Source organism: Zootermopsis nevadensis, unplaced genomic scaffold (genome assembly GCF_977971745.1).
Source record: "Zootermopsis nevadensis isolate Lab colony 2312 unplaced genomic scaffold, Znev_1.0 Znev_ptg000024l, whole genome shotgun sequence".
NCBI lineage: Eukaryota > Metazoa > Arthropoda > Insecta > Blattodea > Termopsidae > Zootermopsis > Zootermopsis nevadensis.
In genome coordinates, this window is record NW_028259156.1 from 11,372,055 (window position 1) to 11,397,650 (window position 25,596).

The window sequence follows — 25,596 nt, forward strand, 5'->3', positions numbered from 1 at the left end:
CCCGGCATATCGGGAGCGTTTGCTTATAAGCACGATAAACCTCAGTCAGGATAGACTGCCTCCCAGCCAAGAATTCAATCTGGGACTTTTCGGATACTAAACAGATGTGCCAACCTGTTCAAATGAGAGATTTCGTTCTCACGACAGCGAGTATGAAAACATGTCTTCTGGATTGTTGCGCCGTGCAGTGGTATGCCGACGTTTCAGGGTGATGATAGCTCTGATGACTGAGGCAGAAAACACCTCTGAAACGTTAGTAGACTTCTACCAGATTACACGGCGCAATAACATGGAGGACTGTCATATTCGAGCTGAAAAACATTTATTGGCTGGTATCGCAGTTCTTGGGAAGTTGTAAGTTTGCCACAAGTAACCGCTTTTTCGATAGAGAGTTACAAAACATGGACTGATGGTCCGTGATTGTCCGCCTGTGTCCTTCTTCATCTCCCTTGGGCAATTAGACAACTGCGTTGATGTTAATTCCTAGAGATAATTTACACTACTTGTATGCAATAATTTTGTGCAATTTATAACTTAAAATTCGTATCATGCACTGACTGAAATCAAGTAACCTACATAAAGCTTTCAGAATTTTACATTATTAAATTAAATTATTAAAATACAGCGTAAAATGTTTGATCAGACAATTAATTTCACATTTGGAGAATTGTAGTAGAGTTGCAAATTAATCACATCATATTTTAAAACGTGTTAACAACTTCATGAACCAATGTCTAATATCAATAGGATGCTAGAGTGTAGACTTACCAATTGGCTCAACACAATGTCTAGAAGCGGACTCTTCTAAACACAATAATAAAACTTCCGGTTTAATTTATTTTTTTGTGAAGAACTTAACTCTATGGAATTGTGTGATACCCGTAAGCGGCGTATTCGTTATTTAAAAGAAACTACAAACCGAGAATAGTTATCACGTACTTTCGCTGCACTGTATTATGACGACGAATTAAAGGGACGATAATTAGTCTTCAGTACTAATAAACGCAGTAAGTTAATTTTTAACTATAGTCCTACATGCACCAAAATTTAAAATTTAACAGCAGTTCTGACAAACTACATCTAGACTACATGGAGTTCGTAATGTACATTAACGACTCAAAAAGCTAATAAACAACCCTCAATTTGATGCAAGTAGTATTAACATACCTGAAAGTCATGCTCGTGCAAGTCCATACTACAAAGAATTAAACTATTTGTATATTATGCTTGATTTTTGTAAGCAGAAAGCTGTATATATTATATTTATTATTTACTGGTGCTTAATTAATTATCAGTTTTTTGTATTATATCTGTAATTGTCCTTTCGCTGTTGATACAGCACACTAAAATATAGAATAGAATTGAAAGTAGAACTTCCAGACTCTGACACGTTAGAAAATGAGAATTATTTTTACGCAACTAGTAACTGTTAAATATGCAGTGTTGTCTTACACGAGTCTGGCTCTCAAGCTAATTTGTATACATATATTTATAATCAGTTTGAGAAGTTTTAAATATTACGCCTATAATTTAGAACAAAAATTCTTAAGTAACACTGCTTATATATAAATTAAATACTGGTTTAATATTTAATGAAAGCCTAGAATTCTACGGACGTGTTGTATTGTTAAAAACTTGTGTTTTATTGAATTATTTCAGAAAGCTTGAACTTGAGTAACAGATCATTTTATAAACATGAAAGTCAAGGAAACTTAGTACGGAAACTACGGTAAATCAATTTGTTCCCTATCATTTTATTCCAGACACATTTAATAACCATAAATTTTTATAGCGTGGAAGTTTCCATGATCAATAAAATTCGTTGTGGGATTTAAGTTACAGCATAAATAATGAAAAGGTTTTAAACATAGACTCTAAAATTTAAAACTAAAAACTATCAAATGACAACTTAAAGTGTGTTTTGCTACAAACCGGACATCAGGAAGTATACTGAACGTGATTTTAACCTAAAAGATAACATGGTTTAAAGACTTGTGTTGATACTGCGTTATGATTATATACGCAAATTGAATTATAAGGACATTTATAAGCTTGTTTTATTACAAAACATATGTGTATAATATTATCGCAGTAGATTACAATTAAATTTAGCCTATCAATAAAATGGCACAGTTTCTAAGATCACAAACAGTTCGACCAACTTTGACATTATTTGAGAACTAAACCCCGATGTTTGACGGACACAGACTACAGTATAGAGAACTCAACTTAATGAATAATTTATTGATATTTGCGAACTACAGTTACAAAAATCGAGCATAACTTCATTGCAAGCGAAGTGCGATATTGTTTTAAAAGTATTGTAATTGTATTCAGGCTATGAAGGCCGATTATAATGCTTGTATTCGAAATCTAAGTGGTCTTGACGCAATACCTAAAGTTGTAGAATGACGTTTACTGCTTTTAATGTTTGATTACAAAGAATTAATATTGTCTTACTTTAGGGAAACCTGAAGGTAGTTCTTTGTGGTGGAAATATGTTCTACTGAAGTCGTCTTATCGCTTAGAAATTTATGTTTTTAATTTTATTTGTGAAATAAATTACGAATCTTTAACTCAGATAGGCTAATGTGTCTCATAACTATTTGTATTACGTGAAAAAACGCACGTTGAATTGCAGTCCATTAAACATTAAAGTTACTTCACGCAACAATAAAATAGGAAATAAATATCAAGTTTACAGATTGATTCCTTTTCATCGTCTTACATAATTAGTTTTCTGAATTGAACGGAAAATAACTCAATTTTAAGATTTTAGTAATTAAAACGACATGTTTGAAGCTCCACTCTATACAGAATAATCGTCCCTTTCTGAGAGCTTCGTATTATCGGCGGGATTCACAGTCCGGCCAACTTCATCCACAGCGAAATCACTCGAGATGGCCACCGATACTGGATCGATACAGGATCGATTATACCAGCACAGGTACAATATTTCCTATAGCCTAATACTGTAAGCCTATTCTTACAATGAATCCCCTGCTTTGATAATATTACGAATTAAATATTAAATTACAATTAAATAATTTATATAATTATAGATATAAAACATGGTCTATAAAGATTAATGTATAATAATTAGGATAAGAGGTTCTCACGGTGGTGAGTACGAAGTTGGCTGTCTTCTATGTTGTATCCCGTGTAGTCTGGTAGAAGTTTACCTACGTTTCAAGGCCCTTGCTGCCTCAGTCATCAGGGTGATGAGCCCCTGATGGAGGCAGCAAGGACCTCTCAACGCTGGTAAACTTCTATCAGACTACATGGCATTAGAACCCAGTAGACAGCCATATTCCCACTAATGTAATTATACATCATAATTAATATAATTGTAAATTAAGTACAAACTACTTTATCTTTTGTTTGATACGAAAGATTAATTGATGTTTTTCTTGATAACTATGTTTGTTTTAGCATTGATAAAAACAAAATTATACAGATTTTCTTTAAAACATAACTTTCAAAGCGAACATTTTTGTATCATGAATTGTAAATTAATCTGCTAATTTAATCTTTAGTTGAATACATACCGAAATTTGTTATTGATACGAGAGACTGAGTTGCACTAAATTATCTTACACACTCGAAAATTAATTTCCATTTGTTTAATTCTGAAAACAATATGCATAGGCTGTTTGGTCAAAACCACTCAAATTTCGAATACGAACTTTGAAATCCTACGTGAGTAGTGTCTGTTGAATTAAAAAGCAGTCAGGCTACGGAATGGTGGTGTTGTAGGTTAGTTAGTACCTTTGGCACTTCTCCACGATTAGAATCCTCGCTGGAAGTGAATGTACTACTGGTGTCGATCCCTGAGTCCTTGGTCTGCGAATCCTGAGAACTCTGCCGATCCGAGGTCCATCTACCCCACGTGTGGCTCCAGTCTTGTGTTTGCTGCTGCTGATGGTGATGTCGATGGTCTACCGGCACAGGACGGTCAAAACGCACAGTCTTCTTTCTGCGCTCTGTGAAACGACGGTTATCGCTGGCACTATTCTCTTCCCGTTCTCGTAATTCCGAACACTCTTTCACAATCCGATTACGAAACGCAAAATAACGGTCGCGGTAATCGTTTAAATCTCGTGGGAATTTCTCTTGTGGCACCTCCTTATTATTAGTCCTCGAGTTATCCGAAGAGGAATTTTTGCTATGATGTCTAATGTTGGCAGCATTGCTGGAATGTCTCGCAACTTCGCGGCTATTACAAGAGTAGCTACATTGGTTGTGATCTCGGTTATTGGAGGAATTGTGGTGGCGATGGTAAAGATGATGTCGCGTCTGACAGGTTTCTACTTTTCCTAGTAAAGATGTAACAATAAAAAAGGAAGAAAAAATAAAGAAACAGTAACAAAAAAAAAAGAGACATAATAATGGTAACAATGGCTGCTTGTATACAGTAGGTATGTGATAGATACCTCGGAAAAACATCCACAGCTAAACACATAACAAATGCAACCACAAGACATAGAAGACTTCATGAACCGTGACTGTTGGTGACAATGAAGAAATGGAATTCATATCTCATACTAAGCTAGTATTTTCTTTCTGCTTGCCCTTACAAATATCTGAAATAAAACAGCATAAAACCGGATACAAATTAAGACAAGGAAGCCATACTTCCAAATTAAAAATTAACTAATTTTAAATTTTGTACTGTCATGACAGATTCTATACTGCTTATTTAATCTGATATTGATATTTTAATTAATTATTTATCAACAATATGATCTAGTTATCTATCTTGTAAGTACCTAAATTATCAAAGTCGGAAATAGACTGAATAGGAGCATTCGATAATTACTATGAAATGTACAAGTCACATTGATCTGTTAATAAGAACTGTTTGCGTAATTTGTGGAATACCTGTCCCATTTAATTTGCATTTTAGCATAGATAAGTTGTAAAAATTGGTTGAGACTGTTCATAATGTTACGATATTCGCAGTCACCTACACAACTTAAAACGCTGATCAATAAGTACATTTAAAGGTAACACCATTTTCCTGGAGAAAATCTTGGAATATGAAACCAATGTCTTTTTAATCTACGTCTCCAGTTTATGTTTTATTTCCAGTTTCAGATATTTGCATAAGCAGCATTCATTTATGTCTTAAAGTGAACTCAGAACATCTCTATATAAGCATAATCTGAATTATCGATTTTATAATTGCTGCTCAATAATGAAACAACTTACGACTTCGTTTAAAGGGTGAGTTTGATATATTTGTCGTTGAGTAAAGAAATGCGGAAATTTTAAACTGGTTTCTAAGGCACGCATATTTCATGATATTTATTTTATAAGAACATTACGCACCTACCGTAATTTTTTCTAAAGCAAAATGCTTTTCATTATACAGCCCATTCATATTTTGCTTGCAAATAAAATATTTCAGAGGCAATAAACTTAAAACGAATTCTCAAATGACGCCATATAAACAAAAGTTCCTCTTCAGCAGAATGTTTTGTTATGTCAATTTAGGGATTCGTACACGTACAAGTCACTTTTCATGTCTAATTTCTTAAGACAAAAGACTTTTTATTTTAAAATTCCGCAACCTTGTAGACATTAAAGCTATTAAATACGTAACTAAAATGTTCAAATCTGAAGATAATGGTATTTCTGTACGACGTATCTCATTTTGGCATTAAATCTTTAAGATTTGTGAGCCCCGTTTTTAATTCGTTGCTACCTAGTTACGTCTCATTTCTTCGATACTTTTACTACCTTTTGCATTCCCCATTTCAATAACTGTTAACAATTATGTGCAAAGTCCTTTAATCCTTTGATATAAGACGTTCATGTATTTAGCATGACTGGAAAGATATTGCAGTACATCGACATTAAAAAGATGTTCTTCACGCCACATAATGCAAGTACTTGTTGCACTAAAGTAATCAGAGCTAACTTGCGCCATAGGTCACACTTGCACATTTCATCTAAGGTCATGCAGGTCATATACCCCCGTAGGAAAAATGACTCTCGGTCATGCATGTTGAGTATCCCCTGAGGAACAATGACTCCCTCAGCCAGTTATGCAGGTTGAGTATCCCCTTAGGAACAATGATCCCCAGCTGTGTAGGTTGATTACCCCCGCGGGAACAATAAAACCCTCCCACCCGGTTATTCTGGTTAAGTACCTCTGCGAAAAACGCGACATACAGACATAGATGGGCCCATAAGGTACTCTTCGCTCACGATAGAGCGTGAAGAACACCTACAAATGCAGTTCCAACCTCAAAGAAAGCACAATGTGGCTCTATTATAAAGATAATTGGTTATACCCAAAACTGTTCTGAGAAACAACTTCTGTGGACAAAATGTAGAGTCACTGAATGCCAAATTTGCATATAGCTAGCAATGTTCTTTATAGAGTCAAGGTTTGTCTTTTATCACTCCTCTAAGCCGTTCTACAATTAGGTCTATTACTGAAGGATGAACCAATTTACGAAGCGAGGGATACTAGTGTTTTTAAAAGTAGTTACAGAACGATAATAGGCCTATAAGAACTGAAAGTACCTTTGCTTTCCGAGACCAGCCAAGTGCTTGAAAAGGGTTACCTCAAATCCGTGGAAATAGGAATTCCAAATAGATGAATTAATTCATTCTTCAGGATGGGGCGCACGGAAAAAAAGAAAAGTTAGTTCATCAGAAGTTTGTTGACCTTGATAAGGATGGAGAATGTTGGATCAGAATATTTCGCAGACGCATGGTTCCATTTTATCCGATATCAGTGCTTAAGGTTGAGGAAAACGAGCTGTATAAACCTAAGTTCAAAATACATATTAAATTTGTAATTTTAGAATTGCACAAAAAAATCTTGTCAGGAAGTTTATGGACGAATCAGAACACGTGAAATGGCATTTCAGCTTTCTGCAACTCAATCTTTCTTACTAGCCTCTTAAATTAACAGAGGTCTCGTAAAGAAACTACAGTTTAGAAAAAATACGTATAATTCCTGTCGACTGAATTTTATGTACTATACGTACGTATAATAAAAAATAGACACGTGAAAGTAAATATTGTTTTATATAATAAAATACTTCAACGTGAATAGTTTAAAATACTATTTGTTCTGTGGTATAGCCTGTGACAGATACTATAGTGGTAATACGGAATTGAAAATATTTAACATTACTAAGCATTACTGTGGAAATTCCGAATGTAAAATAATATTCCGTATTTTTTATGGATCCGTATGTCAGCAAAACAATAAATGTGAAGAATGGAGAAGGCAGAAATTCCTTCCTTCAGAGCGGTCGCAGGATATAGAACAACGTAACACAAACGCAGTAAAGACATTCGAGAAGAACTGAAAAGAATATTGGTCATATCAATACGACAATAAAATAATTAGCAAAATAAATGGCTGGAGTATTTAAAAAAAGTCCTAAAATCTAAGCCCGAAGCTGCTTTGTTAACACAAACTCAATCATGAAGACGTCCGACAACAAATTGGAAGGAGCCCTTAAAATCAGAATAGGCTAAAATCTTAATCTGTGATGCTGTGAGATGAAAACTACGTATTTTTTATTTATGGTTTATTTGTCGACACCGCCAGTAGGTCAGACAGACATACAGCGTCGAATGATATGGAGACGAATGAATAACGATTTGGATAGGATACGGAAGGGAAAGGTCGTAGCCTGATTAAAGGTACTATTCCGGTATTTTTCTGAAAGGACTGAGCAAAATCACAAAATCCCTCAGTCAGGGTATCCGGTCTCTCGTCTGTCTCTTGAAACTGGGACCACCCGAATATGAAGGTGGACTTAACAAGGAAAAATATTGGCGCGTTAATATAGAGATCTTGTCGGCCAGAGGTATTCTGAGATGGCCGATTAAAAAAAAACATCCGAGCAACGCTCTCAATCGAACTTGAACTCTGGGTGACTACTTTGAGCACCTTCCGCGACGGGTTACATTTTTTGCAGGGACCCGGTTAATAAAAATCGGTGTATAAACCGTGGTTTCATATCAGAAAATCTGAAGCGCCTAGTGAGAGGATCGTTTGTATATTTTTGTTGTAATCGATTTCTAAAAGAACCTTTAATAGCAAACTTGGATTCTTGTGTAGTACTCAAGTATAACTTCATGAAGAAATGACGCATTTATAAACTTCCACTGGATTCGACAATCAACAAACCACAGTTAACATACTATTCATAAAAATAGAATAGTAGATGTATAACGAAATAAATAAGTGACCTTGGGGGAATCTATATACATTTTTTTATTCTATAAGCATTTAACTTCGTTATCAGCAGTTAGGTTTAAGTCGTGAGAAATTCAATAAAGACATTGTTTAACTCCTACAATGAAAATATAAAAATGCCTGTAATTTTCTTACAACTATGGTAATGTGTAAGTTATCAACCTATATACCATTAAGGGTGTGACGTAATTATTTCAATTCCAGTTTCGCCTGAGTTAATTCTGTCGCCTTTCATCACTGGGATAAAATGTATTTGTGAACAACTTAATGCGCGTTTCATGTAACAAACAGCAATGATTAATTATACTGTATATGAATGGACTGTCTTTTTAGATCATGATATAAAATTAGTTTTAGACAACCAGAAAATAGTGACTGAAGACAGCCACTATGAAAGTGTCAATTGGTTACCTCGTTTTCCTCTTTTGGACGCAGCCTTGTGAAAACCTCTCAGTACGTAGGCTAACACATTATTAGAGCCTGCAACGTTTAACGCAAAATATCAAGTAAACAACTTTCTGCATAATATTTTTGTAACCTGTGCCAGGAAATGTCAGCATAAGCTAATAAATACAGAGGTGTTCTGTGCATTAATGACGTACAGACCATATGGAATAAAGAAACGATAGAAGAATACTGAGAAATGCAAAATATCTACTTCACTATTTCTACTGAAACAAAGGCTAGCTCAGTATAAATATGATTCCTGTATTAACTGATGGTTAAAACCGTTTATCAAAGGACAGACTAGGAGGCTCCTGATAACTCTTGTCATTATTCATTATTTTATTATTCACAGCAGAAATAAAAGTAACAATTAGCGATTGCTCATTTTCTGCAGTAAGAATTTCTTATTCTTTTGTATATTACATCTGGTTCTACATGGAAGAAAGAAGACATGAGAATGAACTGACCGCTATAAAATTTTCATTTAAACTCAAGCATTTATTATGAAAAATAAATATTTACGAAAGAAAATCTACATATATGAAAACTTGTTTTTAAATATGAATTCAGTATAAATATTGCATTAAAATGTGTATCAAACGCGATGTCGAGAGCCATCATTGCCGTCTAGTCCCTTCCTTTGATTCCAGCATCTTCCCCCAGTGAAGGCTTCAACATGCAAGTATACGTAATAATAAGAGGAGAATAAAAAGTACAATACACACATAAAAATTCCAACACTCAATATTACACATCATATCAATGGTAATAATAATAAATAACAAACTCCCACTGTGGAAACATGTTATAATTCTCACCGCTAGAAATTTCTTAATCTTTTCATCTAAAATGGCTTGTTCTTTCAATCTGTCGCCCATACTCTCAGCAGGGTACCCTGGAAGAGACATAAGTGTTAGGACGTGATGAACATCATCTGGAGAGCTGCCTCAGTAACCATGGGAGCAACAACTTGTTTGTATCTTCAAGACACAGAAACAACATGACAACTTACACTTTATTTAGTCCGAAGATAACAGACACCACGATTGTAGCTGTGTTGTAACAAGTTTGGTGGCGACGAAAAATGGTAATTTAACCCTTTCAATGTCCAAAACAAGATGTCTCTTTCAAAAACCATACTATTTGCGCGTTTCATTGTATGCTTTTAAGGGAGTTTACTTTTACGAGCTTCAAAGTATTTGCGACTGTTTGTAATGGAGATTTGAAACAAAGCATGACATTTATTGATTTTAAGTCGACATGGAAAGGGTTAAATACTAATATGAATTTAGCAAGTAGCAAGTACAACGTACCTGAATGTACTGTTTTGACGTTCGCCTAGGGAGATAAGTTTAACAGTTCAATTTTTTAAGATGAATATTGAATCCAACGTAAGAAATGTTAATATAATAAACTACACATTACAATCTGGTGCCTACTTCCTTAATGATGGACTTACAGGATGCATATTCGAGTTGTAAACATCTGCTTACAAGGATTAGAGAGTTTATGCAATACATTCTTGATTCCTTTTGAACGCGATGTCATGTGCCAAACGGAAGATATCTGAGTGAGCGTATAGTTGAAATATCCTGAGCATTGTGTTTCAAATGGTAAAATTCCAAAAGTTTCTGCAATAAAAAATTTGGTGCAATTTGAAAATACGTTATCGGTTAATATTGTTAGTTTCATTTTTCTACTGTTTTCAGTACTTTTTATATATTTTACCTTTTACCGTCTTGTGATGAACCTGTAATTGTCTCTTGTAGCTGTTCAGTCAGCACGTTAAAGCAAATAATTGAACTGATTTGTTCCTCTGCTATAGTTGTGTTACCCAGATGAAACAACGAAACTTTAAAAATTAATATTACGAACACTTGACAGAACATTTTCAAGAGATAGATTAATTTTCAGTTGTTTTGGTTTAATTTATTATTAAATAATATAATCGGTTTGTTGTCATTGCTGTTATAACTGTGCATCTTAGACATTCATTTGATACATTAAGTTACATATTTAGTTTTTAATAATCCCACCAGTTCTTCGCATGGTACCTGCATTCGAATAGTTACATACTAATAATGTTAATTAGTGTGGTAAAATTGCAAAGTCATTAGCTCAACTTCTGATAGTCGTATTAAATACTGCAATTTTGAAATGTTACTGAAATTGTGTTTTTGGTTTAGTTTTATTTACATTACGCTACTGATTGGTTACTTTAGGAGATAACATGAATTTCTATCTACGTTTTCTTAAATTTGTATCACTACCTACTCAGCACCAAGAGGTTTCAAATATTCGTAAGAAACTTCATAGAATTATTTTCTTTATTCAAGGTTTGTTTAATTTAACTCTAACTTTCGACCACACGCTGATGTTATACTGTTGAACAACAGCATTATTATACTGCAGCTCTTTAATTCCACACAACATGAATGACTAGAAAATTGGAAGATGTATTTCTAAGTTCCACGAAATTAGAAATAATAAATTATTTGAGACAAGTGTCTGAATGTCAATCTTTCCAAATAAGAGTCACGACACACTTATTCGAACTCACTCTTGTTCCAGAGGTATGAGGTTCGGATCTCGGTCAGAAAATCAACTATAGTGAATGAGTTTATCGTGGCTTCCATAAAAATTTGGATATCTTCGAATAAGACTTTGTTACTTCCTTCCAAATACATGCCAATTCCTTCTTCATGATAATCTTAAAATTTCTTATTCGACCATATTGACTACAAACAACCTAACTGATACACCTCCATTTAATAAACCAAGACCACAGGTATGAAGATTTTGAATCGTTTATCATAGTTTTACGACTAAATTTTTAAAAAAGTACATAAGGGTGAATACATAGCACAGACGCAGGCTTACATTAGGATATAGTTGGAAAGATTTTCGCAATACATTTTAGATACAGGATACTTAATTGTAATAAAAAGTAAAAAGAGAATTTTTAGGAAATATTTTCTCATGTTCGTGCAATAGTATCGACCAAGAAATAAACAAAAGTGTTTAGTTTTTAAATACCGATATTTCAAAAAAGGTAAATATATATATTTTTTTAAATTCCGCTTTAAAAAAACACTGTTTTCAAAGTAAAATATAAAGTTGTCGTTTTGATAATTGCTCATGCTTTTTGTTCTGGTTTATTTTGTCATGTTAACATTACTTACGAACTAGTAGTCAGCCGTCACCCTACCTCAGCAACAAGTCACAAAGACGTATAGGGGTACAGAGGAAAATCTACACGAATTTTAACACTTGATGAGGTGTGTTGCTTTATGCTAGAGGAAAGAAAATCAAGAACCCACCCGATAGTAGGCATAATATATTATTCTAATATACACTAGCATCACGGTTAATGACACTTATTATACTCAAACAGCCGTTTCCAATTACTCCCACAGTACAGAGTCATCCTACTGACGTTGACAATTTTAACCCCAATCAATAAACTGCTGCAGTTATGAAAACTGAACGTTCATGGTTATTAACGCAAGGACTCTGTACTGGACTCTGTACTAAAGATGGCTGTCTTCTGGGTTGTTGTACCGTGTAATCTCGTAGAAGTTTACACACATTTCAGAGGTCCTTGCTGCCTCCATCATCAGGGCTATTCTCATCGCTCTGATGATGGAAGCAGCAAAGACCTCTGAAACGTCTGTAAACTTCTACCAGACTACACGGTACAACAACCCAGAAGACAGCCATCTTTATACTCACCGCCGTGAAAACCTCAAATCCTACAACCCTGTACTAGTTAAATTAATCTATTTTACAACTCCACAACACATTTGTTTATAAAGGACCTCTTATATAATCATGAGATATTCTACATTTCTCCAGACTTGGCTCATATTACTATTTTGTTGCTCTGATGGCAGTGACCCAAGTATTCGATGCGGATTTCACTGCGCCAAAAAGATTGCCTAACTCATCCATTTTAAAACCTTTCAACAAGACAAGACGAACTAGCCAAACAATGCAGACTTTCTGTATTCTATGTAGGGCACGTCTGACATGCAAGAAATGAATGAAACTATAACCTCCTCACGCATAGGAAAAATGATCTTAGAGTGTTCAAACCACACAAACAAACAAGTAAGAAGTACTGGGAAGAATTTATAAAATATTCTTTCAAATCCTTTAATCTGCTATGTATGATGCTTGTAATAGATAACATGCAAAATTCCGGGTATGTTTATGATCTATCTCCACACACATGCCTAGTTCATACTGTTTAGTAGCTATCGCAACTGAACACAAATCTAAATATAGGTCTAGATTTTATTACGCAACCATATTTTGTTTACATGCCATAAAATGTGGTATGGACAAACCTGGATATTTTACGAAGGAAATTTTCCACATCAAATTTCACCGTGTGAAGTCTCCCACTTCATATAATCCATTCTAGCTACGTATACCGCCCATTTCATCATCATTGAATAATTAATAACTCAAATTTTCTTTATTAAAGAGTGCAGATAGAAAGCTTACAATGAGAGACCACGTTCAGTTCGTAAAAATGTATTGTCCCTGTGTACAACATGCGACATACCAAATGTTCATTCACTTCTCTGGTCACCGCAATAACAACAAGCAACAGACTAACCTCACCTGACCTCTGACACGAAATGAGCACGTCATCCAGCACGTGACACCCAATCGACTGACGTCATACTCGCGTCACATCGGGTGTCTGTGTGAGGAGCGGGGAAGGGAAGGCAGAACCTTTCTCAAAAATCAATGGGAAGCCCTCTGTGACGTCACACTACTAACGGGTTGCGGGGGTGTATCTGCTGGATCGAGATATGAAAGAAGTGAAACAATACAGGGGTAGCAGAAATGTAATTTGATTTTCACGAATTTTTGTAAGGAAAGTAACAAATGCAGGCATTGAGAGAAAGTGTGTGTGTGTGTGTGTGTGTGTGTGTGTGTGTGTCCCTATCTGTATGTCAAAATTTAATTTGTCGCTGTGCTGAAGCATCACTCCACGAAGATGTGTGAGGGAGTGGGTGAATCTTCAACCAGAATTTGTCTCAGCACTAGGATGATGTAAAATATTCAGCTTCACGTCCGGACTGCTTTACCTCAGGACAGGGTGGTCCAACGTTTTCCTCCCTCGGGCCAGAATAGTTTTCTTGTTGGACCCACGGGCCAAGAAACCCCTATTGTCACTATTTTTGCATTGTCGTTATCTTTAATAATACTTATTCAGAAATTGCAAATTACCATTGCATATTCTGAAATATAAATTGTATTTAAATGTGCACAAACTACTATAGAGTTGTATATTATTTTAAATTTGCTCCTGAAACATTTTTTTCTTTCAAATCCTTAAGATTAAAGAAAATAAATGGGTTTGTGCTAACTAGTGACAAATTAACAAATACTTTCGCCGGCCTGATTACAAGTGGTCGCGGGCTGAATCCGGCCCGCGCGCCGCCAGTTGGATACACTGCCTCAGGGGGGAAAACTCTCAAAATTCAATGTTTAAGGAAGCTGTAGAGTCGGTCCCCAGTACTTGACAGGAATGCTAACCACTCGACCACAACGTTCGGCTCCAATAATGAAGGCCAAGCGTTAGTGCTCTCACTACACTGCAGTCAAACCTAATCACACTAGACAGATTAGACATTTGAGTTCATAGCCTATTGCCAGTTTTAAAGATCGCTAAGGGAGCCAGAGAAGATTTTCGAGGCAGTAATTCTCTTTGTCGGTTTTGGTCTTCTGTGTCTTAACTTCGTGAGGACTTGTAGGTATATTCCAACGTTTCGGATAAATATACTGTCTCGAGCTTCAGGAAGTTAACGCCAAATAATATGAGTCACTGTCAGCGACAGCGTCTTTAAATACCCCATAAATAAAACAACACTTTATAATATGATTTCTAGACGGGTGCTATGGTTCTGAGCTTTTTTCTGTTATGTTAGGTTTCGAAAAGGACAGTCACACTGCGTATGTAAAAGATTAATTATCTCACAAGTTAATAACTGAGATCCAAAAGTTATTAATAGCAGTTAGTGAGGTGATCGGTTACGTGCTTGGCGACTTGGGATCGATTTCCAGCAGGGCAGAGATTTCTCTTCTCTCCAAAACGAATGTGTGTATACAAGCGAGTAAAACCGGCTGGAGCATGAATGTAAACATTCATCTTCATTGAGCGTTTACATGTGTGCCTCTTACAGGCTATCCAAGGGTCAATGAACAGTTAACTGGCAAGGATGCGGAAGGAAGCAACCATAGTATAATTTAAGGTACTTTCCCAGTATACGAAGCAAGCATGCTAACCACTCGGTTTTATGTTCGGTCAGGACTTAACCGACTTAGTCTGAGTCAGAACAGTATAATAGTATCAAATGTTGTAGTCGTGCACTCGTAGTTTATTTTAAGGTATTATGGTCGGGGCTAAGGTAAACCATGAAAACTTCAGACAGAAAAGTCTACGTACTGGCCGAGATTCGAACCTGGTATCTGCCAAATACAATTCAAAAGCGTTACCATTTAACAAAATTTCTCGATCACTTTCAAAAGGAAGAACGCATTCTAATATAAAATAATGACTAAAATGTTATGGGCATCAAAACGTGCAAACTAACCAGGAGTTTTAAAACACAACCAGCATTACTCAAATGTTTTAAAGAAACTAATTTCATAAGTTACATTCATCCTTGAGTAAGGACGGTCTGCCAGTGCATGCTTATGTGCTAAATCCTGTTTCTGTATTTCATATCACAAAATTTAAAGATATTTTAACACATTATTGCTATTTCTTTCCGTGGACCTCTTGGCTTCAAACTGAGATTTGTACTCTGTATATTTAACATATTAATATTTACTTATCGATGTTTCATGTCCTTATAAGACCTAATATTAATCCTTTTAAGCCAAAACTTGTCTAAACAATAGGTTATTTGAAACATTAGTCTCTACCTCAAAGAAAGAACACTTCTCTATTACAAGGAACAGTTGGTTAATGCCATTTTTGAAAATGATAGCTGTTTATTCTTAGATACATACGTAACCCATTAATACTCTCTGTGGATAAAATATAGAGTTGCCAATTATTCAAGCAAATTGTACATACAGGTACCACTGAGCTTTAAATGTTAACATACCGGTAGATGTATTTACTACTACGCTCATTAATAAAATACAGACTTTTAAAATGGAACGGTAGAAATGACGGTAATAAATTATCATTATAATGAAGTACAATATTAATATTATCTGTGCTTAATATGTGTGTGTCTCTAAAAGCAGAAGCCTATCCCACGAATTTTAATTTTCACGTGTTGTAATAACCAATGCTCAAATATTACTTCTGTCTATACAGATACTGAACTGCCTATTTACAAAGTGGGTCAAAAGGTCTTTATGTGTCTGTTGCAGCTGTAATGAAATAAACGTCAGATATTAACACGTTCCATAAATCCTTGCTAGTAAAATGACAGTCTTCCTACTCACCCTTGTCGCTGTCGTGTTCTTCGCAGCTGGTGCACTCGGGGGTCGATCTCAGCTCATCGTCAGAGCTCGAGAAGGATTGTTGATGCTGTGACTGCTGATGGTGTCTCGAAGAAGTCACCAATTGTTGCTGAGATTGCTGCGAAGCGGTGGAAGACGGATGGTGCGCATGCGTCTTCTTACCAGAACCGCTTCTCCTGTGTTTCTTATTATTTCCTCCTGGCACCATCATCATCGGCGCACCACTATTTCCACGCATTGCTGCAGTGGGCGGACATGACGTCATATCCATGGAAGAAGACTGTTCCGAGCTTAAAGAATCGTTCCTAAAACCACTACCAGCACTTACACCACCACTACCACTGCCTCTATGAACGATTTCACTCCCGTAAATCCCAGAACCGTGAAGATGTTGAAGTTGTTGACTCCGCATCAGATCCTCCAGTTCACTACGATAGTATCTAGGGTCATCTTCGTGGTACAGCTGTTGAAAACTTTGTCCACGATCCACAGATGGTTCTCTGACTCTGCCTGTATGTCTCTGAGAAGGTGAGATGACGTCCACGCCACTGTCACTCGCTGACATTCGACGTCCCGACATCGTTGCCTGGTCTTGTTGCGAATACTGACGAGTAAGTACGCTTCCTGAACGCACTAACGGCACGTTCTCTTTTTCCGCAGCGCTGTGAGCTCTCTCGAGTTTCGGACGCTTGTCTGTTGGCGTCGTAAGCGTGGGTGTAATATCTTCTGGCCTCTGATGAAGATCTGCCTCTATTTGGTGCATGATGGCGTCGCCGGCGGCCATTCCTTTGTTGATCCATTGACCCGTTTTACTTAAGAGTTCCTGTTTCTTTCGGCAGAGAATACACACCCATATTACCTGTAAATAGCAACAGTTCTGAGTTAGCATTTTTATCAAACTCAATAAAGGAGAATATACTGTCAAAATAAGAAACGCTCCAATTTTGATAACTCAGTATTTGGATCGTTATTTCGATTTGGCATATTTCAGTGGTCGCAAAATTTACTTATGATATATCCTAGTGCTTATGTAGCTGCGATCACTTGGCTCGGCGCGGAGACCAATGGCGGGATTTTGTGAAAACGGTCGTGAATCTGTTGTGTTCTTCCAAATGCAGAAGTTCGTACGACTGTCAAAGTTATTTTACTTTTACAGTTAAAAGATCGAGCTGGTTCGGAAGGTGCGCGACAGCCTACATTACAGCCACAGTTTCACGAAAACCAGGAGAGTTATTGTCCATAATTGACATTCGTATAATTAATAAAAAGACGTACAGTCAGACAGACACTTGCAATTGATTCATTCGGATCCTCGCTTTTATGACATATGTGATTTTATATATTTTATGCTAAAGCTTGTATAATTAATATACAAAAATTCAGTTCTTATATCAAAGAAAACAAAACAAATTCTCCATTACAAATTCCAGTTGGTTAATAATGTTTAAGAAAATAATGATTTCTTATTCTGAGAATCATATGAAGCCTAAAGTCAATGGCAAAATGCAGAGATAATGATTCTTAAAGCAGCTGGTTCATGTAATGACCACTGGGTTTTAGAAGGTTAAAATAATATTTCGTACTGAGCTTCAATAAGCCTGAATGGGGCAGAGTTGTCGAGAAACGAAAACTAAGATAACTGGTTGGCGATCGTGTTGTAGGGAAGATCATGATGTGACTTGGGAGGTCAAAGCTTGATTACAGCTATTTTCATCAAGAAGACAGAGAATCAGAAGAAGGAGGTAAATGTGATGATTTGTTTAATTTCTGTTGTACAAAGAGAATAAAATAATGAGATCATCGAAATTATTCTACCTAGTTGTTAGGTGAAATGTAGTATCTTGAAGATTTATGTCTTCTGGGTTGTTGCGCTTTGTAGTCTGGTAGATGTTTACCTGATGACGGAAGCAGTATGACCTCAGAAACGTTGGCAAACATCGACCAGACTACACAGCGCAACAACCCAGAAGAAAGAAATCTTCATACTCTGATGACGGAGGCAGTATGGCCTCTGAAACGTTGGTTAACATCGACCATACTACACAGCGCAACAACCCAAAAGACAGAAACCTTTGTACTCTGATGACGGAGGCAGTATGACCTCTGAAACGTTGGTTAACATCGACCAGACTACACAGCACAACAATCCAGAAGACAGAAATCTTCATACTCATCGCCCTGATGACGGAGGCAGTATGACCTCTGAAACGTTGGTTAACATCGACCAGACTACACGACGCAACAACCCAGAAGACAGAAATCTTCATACTCATCGCCCTGATGACGGAGGCAGTATGACCTCTGAAACGTTGGTTAACATCGACCTGACTACACAGCGCAACAACCCAGAGGACAGAAATCTTCATACTCATCGCCCTGATGATGGAGGCAGTATGACCTCTGAAACGTTGGTTAACATCGACCAGACTACACAGCGCAACAACCCAGAAGACAGACATCTTCATGCTCGCCGCTGTGAAAACCTCAAATCTTACATAGTTTCTTGTTGTCTGCATAGAACAGTAAATTTTGATGCTCGGTGCAGTTACTTTGCACGAAGCCTAAATTTAACTTAACAATTTCTCAACAACAGTATTTGAAATCAATACCAATAGGTACTCAAATCTGAAATTATTCATTTTCGAATAATCTAACTGTTGTACTGGCAACATTCGCATCGATTTACATTGCTATTTTACGTTTTCCGCTCACATATTCCTCCAGAACGAAAGAAAATTTGCGTTAGAACTTTAAAATCTGTAAAGAAAAAATTGTATAATACATGCTTTATTAAAAGTGTGCATGAGATAGTTCGTGTTTTTCGGCATTTGCTATCATCTCAGGATCGTGCCCTCGAGAATATGGAAAATATGCATGTAAAAGTATTTTCTGCATCATCAAGAGCTTAAACTACATCGGGCTCAGTTTAATCACTGGTTGACTTCTAACGATACTCCACTTACAATTATCTTATTTTAAAGTCGAGGAGCGGTTGGCAGTTATGCCTTGTACCAAAAAGTGAAATTTTCGTAGAGAGTCAAAGTGTCGGGCCGAGACCGAAGATGAAAGAGTTGATTATATGCCATAGGCTCGACTGACAGTGAACAACTAAGTACAGATAATCCGCATTCAAACTGCCACGAAGAGATAAGTATGCACTCCGCAACACATCCGCGCGCCGACAGACTGGTCCATTTACTAGCGTGACGTCATAGACCAGGATATGACGCAATGTATTGATCTCTTCAGATGAACACGCCCTCCTTTCCTAGCCATTATCTCTCTTAGCACTCCAGATTCATGATCTGGATCACACACAAGATAAAGGTCCCAGATACCAAGTTTTGACGCTAAAATTTGACTCCTAAATATTGTTAACATTTACTCCGTTTTATTAAAGTTTTTCCGGAACGCTATTAACCGTATGGCTTGCACAGATGTCGAATACCGGTTGCAGGTAAGTTTGTCCTTTAGCGCTATTATTATTATTTAGTGTTCTGTCTGACGACAGGTCCATTGTTCTGCCCAAAAAGAGTTCGCCAGTTTTCCCTATTCACAGCTTCTCGTTTTAAACTAAAAGCTGTCCCACTATACGCCATGTAGGCGCTTGGGGGGAGTGGAGGTATAGCTCCTCTCTTCCTTGACCTCGGCACTAGATGGGGGTGAGTGGTCAGCATCACGCTTTACCCCCGGGAAAGGACCCCGGTATCCATTGTAGAGGAGGCTGGGTGGGCCCCAGAGCCTGTCTGGACGCAGAGGCTAGAGGAAAAATCCTCTGCCCCCATCGGGGATCGAACCCCGGTCGTCCGGCTCGTATATTAAAATAACACCACACATAACCAAACGGGTCGTGCATTAGGGGATACAGTAGTCGCTCAGATATACGTAAATAAACACCATGTCAAAGTTAACTGTGATTCTCACTGCTACGCTGTAATTAACAGAGTAAATAACATATATGTATTAATTTTAGAAGAATAAGACCTGGTACTGAGAGAGATTTAATCTAAACAGGAATTTCCAAAACCGGAAATCTCGGGAAGATGCGTGGAAAACTCTGGTCAAATTTGCATCATACATTCCCTGAATCACAACAATCCTATCTATCTTCATGCTAATTTTCACCTTCATATCGCAAACTCTGCTTTTGCAAAAGAGACCCTGACAACAAAGCATTATTAACAGTGGCGAATTGTGGTCCAGAAGTGTGGTCGGGCAGAAATGCAGTATTATTAAAAACCCAAAAACATCGCACATAACGCAGAGAGGGATTATTATTATTATTATTATTATTATTATTATATCCCATCTATTCACCACTTTATGGGGTATGTACTCCCATGTACCCGAGACAAACCTTGCTCCTGAGATACATAGTGCAGCAGCTATTTCCGAAATACATTTTGTTTTTAAAATGTGTTACATGTATTACAAATTTTTATTGTTAGAGATGACTACATATTTTACGACATCGTCTTTCGAATGATGTAATTTTACATTATTTTTGAATCTGTATTCTTGGAACCAGATATATATATGTACGCTTAAAACTTTGCATACCGTGTAGTGTATTAGAATATAAAATAAGCAAACAAACAAACAAACTATTAACACTATAAAAAAGACACTAGTGCCATACGCGTTTCAACCTCAAGAGATCATCATCAGTGGCAACAGGGAAATTAATTCATTCCTTGATGCTACTGATGATGACCTCTGGAGGTTGAAACGCGTATGGCACTAGTGTCTTTTTTATAGTGTTAATAGTTTGTTTGTTTGTTTGCATATTTTATATATACGTACGATAAGACAGTTTTTCGGTTTTAGACGTGTTTATGATCGGCTTGCCTTGTTTGAGCGAAGGGTGACTTTCCCGCCGCATCGAGCACAGCAACGGATGTTGCAGTAGTTGCAGATATGCCCCACTCCGTCCGCGAACTTCGTCTTGAGGCAGATGTGGCACGTGGCATCCAGCTCCACGCCCGCTTTCTTCTGCTGCTCGCTTCTCTGCCGTATTGTGTCCTCCAGGACCTGGACTTCGTCTTGTTTCCGCCTGCAGATCATGGAACACGCGGGGATTCAGAACTGATTCCCGAATCTAAACATCGTCTGCTTTGAATATCTTGATATAAACGCAAATCTCTGTTTCGTCTCTCCAAGTTATTTATAAGAATGTCGATGAGATTTCGCAGTGAGATTTACACTTAATAGATGTCAAGGAATGTTAGCAGTTACAATTATTAAAATGTTCACCATAAAAAGAATCCTGTTTTCGAGCAATAAAACGTAGCGAAACATCTTAAGGAAGGATTATTTTAAAACATTTATTGTACACTAACGAAAGCCGAATAAACCAGAAGGGACTTAATTCTTCTACGTTTTATCACTCTAACATTTGTTGAGTACAAATTAAGAAAATCCTCTCCACTAAAGAACCTGAAAATCTCAGTAACTAAACTGGCTAAGGGGTTGTCACTCGGGGTTCAGTTACTTGTAGAGACAGGTCCACAGTGACCGCGCGGTCTGAGGCGTGGGCCTTGTGCCGCTTGGTCGCTGGGACCGTGGGTTCGAATCCCACTCAAGCCATGGATGTTTTTCTGTGTTCTGCTGTCCTGTGTACAGGTAGAGGCCTTGCTACGGGCCGATCCCTCGTCCAAAGAGTCCTACCGACTGTCTATCAGATCAAGCCAATGAAAAAGTTGGGACCCGCAGTGCTCAGGCACTTGAAGAACGGGTCGTTCTTAGTATCCCAGGATCCAGTAGGGAAAGGTGCGTTTATTCTCCCATAACGTTCAGACTGACTCTACGGCTAAACCTGTCTTTAGTCAAATGCGTACAATGTGCGGATATAAAGCGGCTAGCGTTGTGCTAACAACCCACCTCCGTTTAGAGCCGAAGACCTTTGTCTCTGTATCCCATATGTGTTCTCTCATGGTGCTTTAAAGCAAAGAAAAGATTATCTTTTTTGCATTTACTTGTTAATTTGCGATTTTAGTGTACTACGTAGCCTACTGATTCACCATTTCACTCAATAATTACGTTGCTCCCGAAACTACTTAAGCCGCTCATTCAGTCAAGGAATGCGAAACATGTAACACCGAGTCTACATAATTCAGTTTCCTAAAAGGATGAATGAAAGTCAAACAGCGAGCTTCAAGAAAAAGGCGTACCGTTCAGACCGTCTCTTAGGCCCACCCGGCCACTCATCCGATGCCTACCGTGAAATCTTTCCTCGCGGGGTGAAACTGAATAACCTTCATGTAGTGCCGGGATTTATAATGCGTGGAGCTGTCCTCCTCCTATACATCTTCATGGAGCTGTGTTTAATTAAGCGCAAAGATTTGTTTTTCGTGGCATGGCGCATAATTAAGCAAAATTTACCGATAGTATAATAGGCGTTTTGGTGATTGTAAATAACAAGTTATCATTCTCTAGACAAGTGTAGAACCTTGAAAAAATAGTAGAGGAAATTCAGAATTTCAGTTCAGTATGGCACTGTATGACGGGAGGTCCAATGCCGCTTACGCGTAAACGGACAAGCGTATGTGCGCTGCCACGCAGAAATATTGACGCACCTGCAGGTTTGTTTAACAGGGACCGTAATTAGCAAACTGAATAATGGCCAGACAAAGAAGGGTGTAGTACATACAACAGCAATGCAAGCAGTAGCACTATGTCGACATTACGAAGTGCTAGATCTTATTCAGCAGTCCCTAAAATTTACCATAAGAATTTTACACTCCAATTTACTAAGTACAGTGATTCATCAGACTAAAATATTTCGCTCGGTCGCCATGTTACAACATTCCATTTTCTTAAAAACTGTTATAATAAAAATAGTAAATATCTACCACCATATTAGATATTCCAATTCATTATCCAGTATTCTACCTCACAAATTCGCACTGCCGCCATGTTGGTATTCCTTAATTCTTTTTTCATTACTGTCGGCCAGAGATGTGTAAGGCAAACTTCAGTGACGATGTAAGAAGAAAAGACAATTCTAATAAATACAAATAGAGGTGTGAGGTACGCGAAGTCTCTACAGGATCTAGGCCATGCACTGTCGCCTACCCCCTTCGATGTCAGTGATTAAATTCAAGTTATGTCATCCATCATAAACGACATCCCTAAGATTAATTAAATATTATTTTTACATTTTGTCACGTTCATCTCGGCGTTCCGAATGACCAATTTGCAACATGTTTCTCCACCAAACGTTTATATGCATTTATTGCACCGAACCGAAATATATGTCGAGACATCATTGATTTTTCTTTCTAGTATTTCGTGGGCCGTACAAGTCACGCAGTCGCTCATTATGTAATACTCGGCATTGTCCACTTCATCCCTCTTAGGTACATAGAAAGATTTTCTTGAAAACTGTATTTTCTCACACGAGATTTATATTCCTCCTTCAAATGAACAGAACGTATCATGTAAAACAGACTAATGCTTTCTAAAAGATGTATTTAGATTGTTATGTTCGCGCCACAGAAAGAATTGTACGGCAGAGTATTGTTGTAGTAGTGGTTGTTGGAAATCCCAATTGAGGTCCCCATCACTGGAAATTACTATCTGAACACAAATTCAACAAAGATATTTAAAAAGGTAGCAAATGATGTGGAAAAAATATATTTTACCAGATGATGGAGTGTTTAGCACGCTTCGCTCACTGAGCGCTTTAACGCTACGCTCTGCTGTGTGAAAGCGAGTGTAATCGATAGAAAACAGTGGCTGACGTTGAAGCGGCGACACCAGGAGCAAGTAAGCGAGAAATGCATGGCTGGATGGACGATAGACGTCAGTGGGCATCTCTTTTTTTATATTCATGAATCTATTTTTATGTTGAATACTTTACGAGAATCTGATAAAGCATGCCTGTAGAAGCAAAACAAAGATGGTTTGACGCTAGGCTGGAGACACAAACAACGTTCTTCCTTTGTTCTATTTACCGTTGAAAATATTTTCACGGTGGAGTTTTCGGTGTGCCTTTGAAGTTCAGTGTATGACTACTTTGCCATTTTTGTTCCTTTTATGCTGTTTTTACAAAGCAAAGGCTAACACCATATTTCTAATCTCAATTTAAATTCATTAAAATTCGGTTGCTTGCGACCGTAGCTCCACTATAAACTTAAGTACTAACAAGCCGCAGTTTCTAAAGCGCCGAAATTATTTTTAAATCAGTGGAGTATCTTACGTGCGGCAAAAATAAGCACTCGTGTGTGTGTGTATTGGGGGGGGGGGGGTATATACGTGGTGTTACATTATTGTTACTTTGAAATTCGTCAGAACATCGTTCAGAAATAAATTTTGTGCAATCCGGTTAACTAATTGGAAGTAATCCATGACGAAATTACATAAAAATGATTCACCACTGGAAATAATTTTGAGACGTGACAAATATCTCTCTATTACCAAGTCCAGTTACGTAAATTCGTAACATATAACTTTTTCGATATCAGGAGTTGTTAATTATAAATCTAAAGGTCCAAGCTAAGGTCCCACCCTGTCAGTTTCGGTAACTGCTTCTCTTCAAATTGCCGTTTCATCAATAAACTTTGACCTGATGACGGTAAATTTAATAAGGATTTTAAGGAAAGCACATTTGAATTACCGGTATAAATAAATTACACAAAACCAAGTACATGTAGGGACTTTCTTGAAAGACTGACAGTTGTTCAGCTGTTCAAGAAATGTCTCGCAGATTTAAGAACTACTTTAAACCAGCATGTTCATCAAATCCATCCAGTGGACCGTATGTACGAAAAAATTAAATCCAAATTACACTTTCACAAGATATTTCTGAAAGAGCATATATGAAGAAAATTTTCTGGCCATGCATCCCTCTGCCTGTTCACGAGAAAGCCGAGTCCTTGTTCTTGATTGGACGTTCTTCATTAGGCCGGAAATTTGCTCACAGCGACAGGTACGCTGCTTCCCAAAACCGATTTCTGCTATCAGGTAACTACGTTTCATTATACAGGGTAATACAGTATTTCAGTAATTATACACGGAGCAAAAATGTAAATCGACAGCCGCATACTGTGAGTTGAGAAACCCTGGTTTAGTTATTCCTACCGTATTCGAGAAGTTTTTGGTTATAATCTCAGACCAGAGTCAATATTTACTAAGGCTTCTCATAATTCTTCTCAGACTCTTAAAGCCTTAAAAGATACCACGACCTCCAATTTCCACATCAGAAACAATTCGCTATTATATGGTACAGGCTGTTCAAATAAACCAAAAGTATTCGCCCGTGAAATCCTGTTCGTGTGACAGCAGTACACTCATTCGACCTAAGAGACTTGTTTGTTACCTTTGTTTGAGAAGCTGCATCTCTGTTTTAATTTCACGCATTTGTGACACGCGGTGGATCCCACTCATTATCGAGTTGCGATCCACTACTTCATAAACAACTA

The 25,596-nt window shown here is 37.2% G+C and overlaps 1 protein-coding gene across 12 annotated transcripts in view; it reads right to left on the reverse strand.

The window, feature by feature from the left end:
* The window catches only part of Rim (Rab3 interacting molecule), a 98,912-nt gene that overhangs the window by 67,808 nt on the left and 5,508 nt on the right, over window positions 1-25,596 (reverse strand). For 9 of the 12 annotated variants that reach the window (XM_087355523.1, XM_087355524.1, XM_087355515.1 and 6 more), the window contains exons 2-4: window positions 21,023-21,227; window positions 16,157-17,033; window positions 3,769-4,316 (exon numbers count right to left, since the gene is read on the reverse strand). In XM_087355523.1, the coding sequence (XP_087211649.1) occupies window positions 3,769-4,316; window positions 16,157-17,033; window positions 21,023-21,227 (1,630 nt within the window). Of the gene's footprint in view, window positions 1-3,768; window positions 4,317-9,495; window positions 9,573-16,156; window positions 17,034-21,022; window positions 21,228-25,596 lie in introns of all 12 variants that reach the window. The other 3 variants (XM_087355517.1, XM_087355518.1, XM_087355522.1) reach the window with 3 other exon arrangements.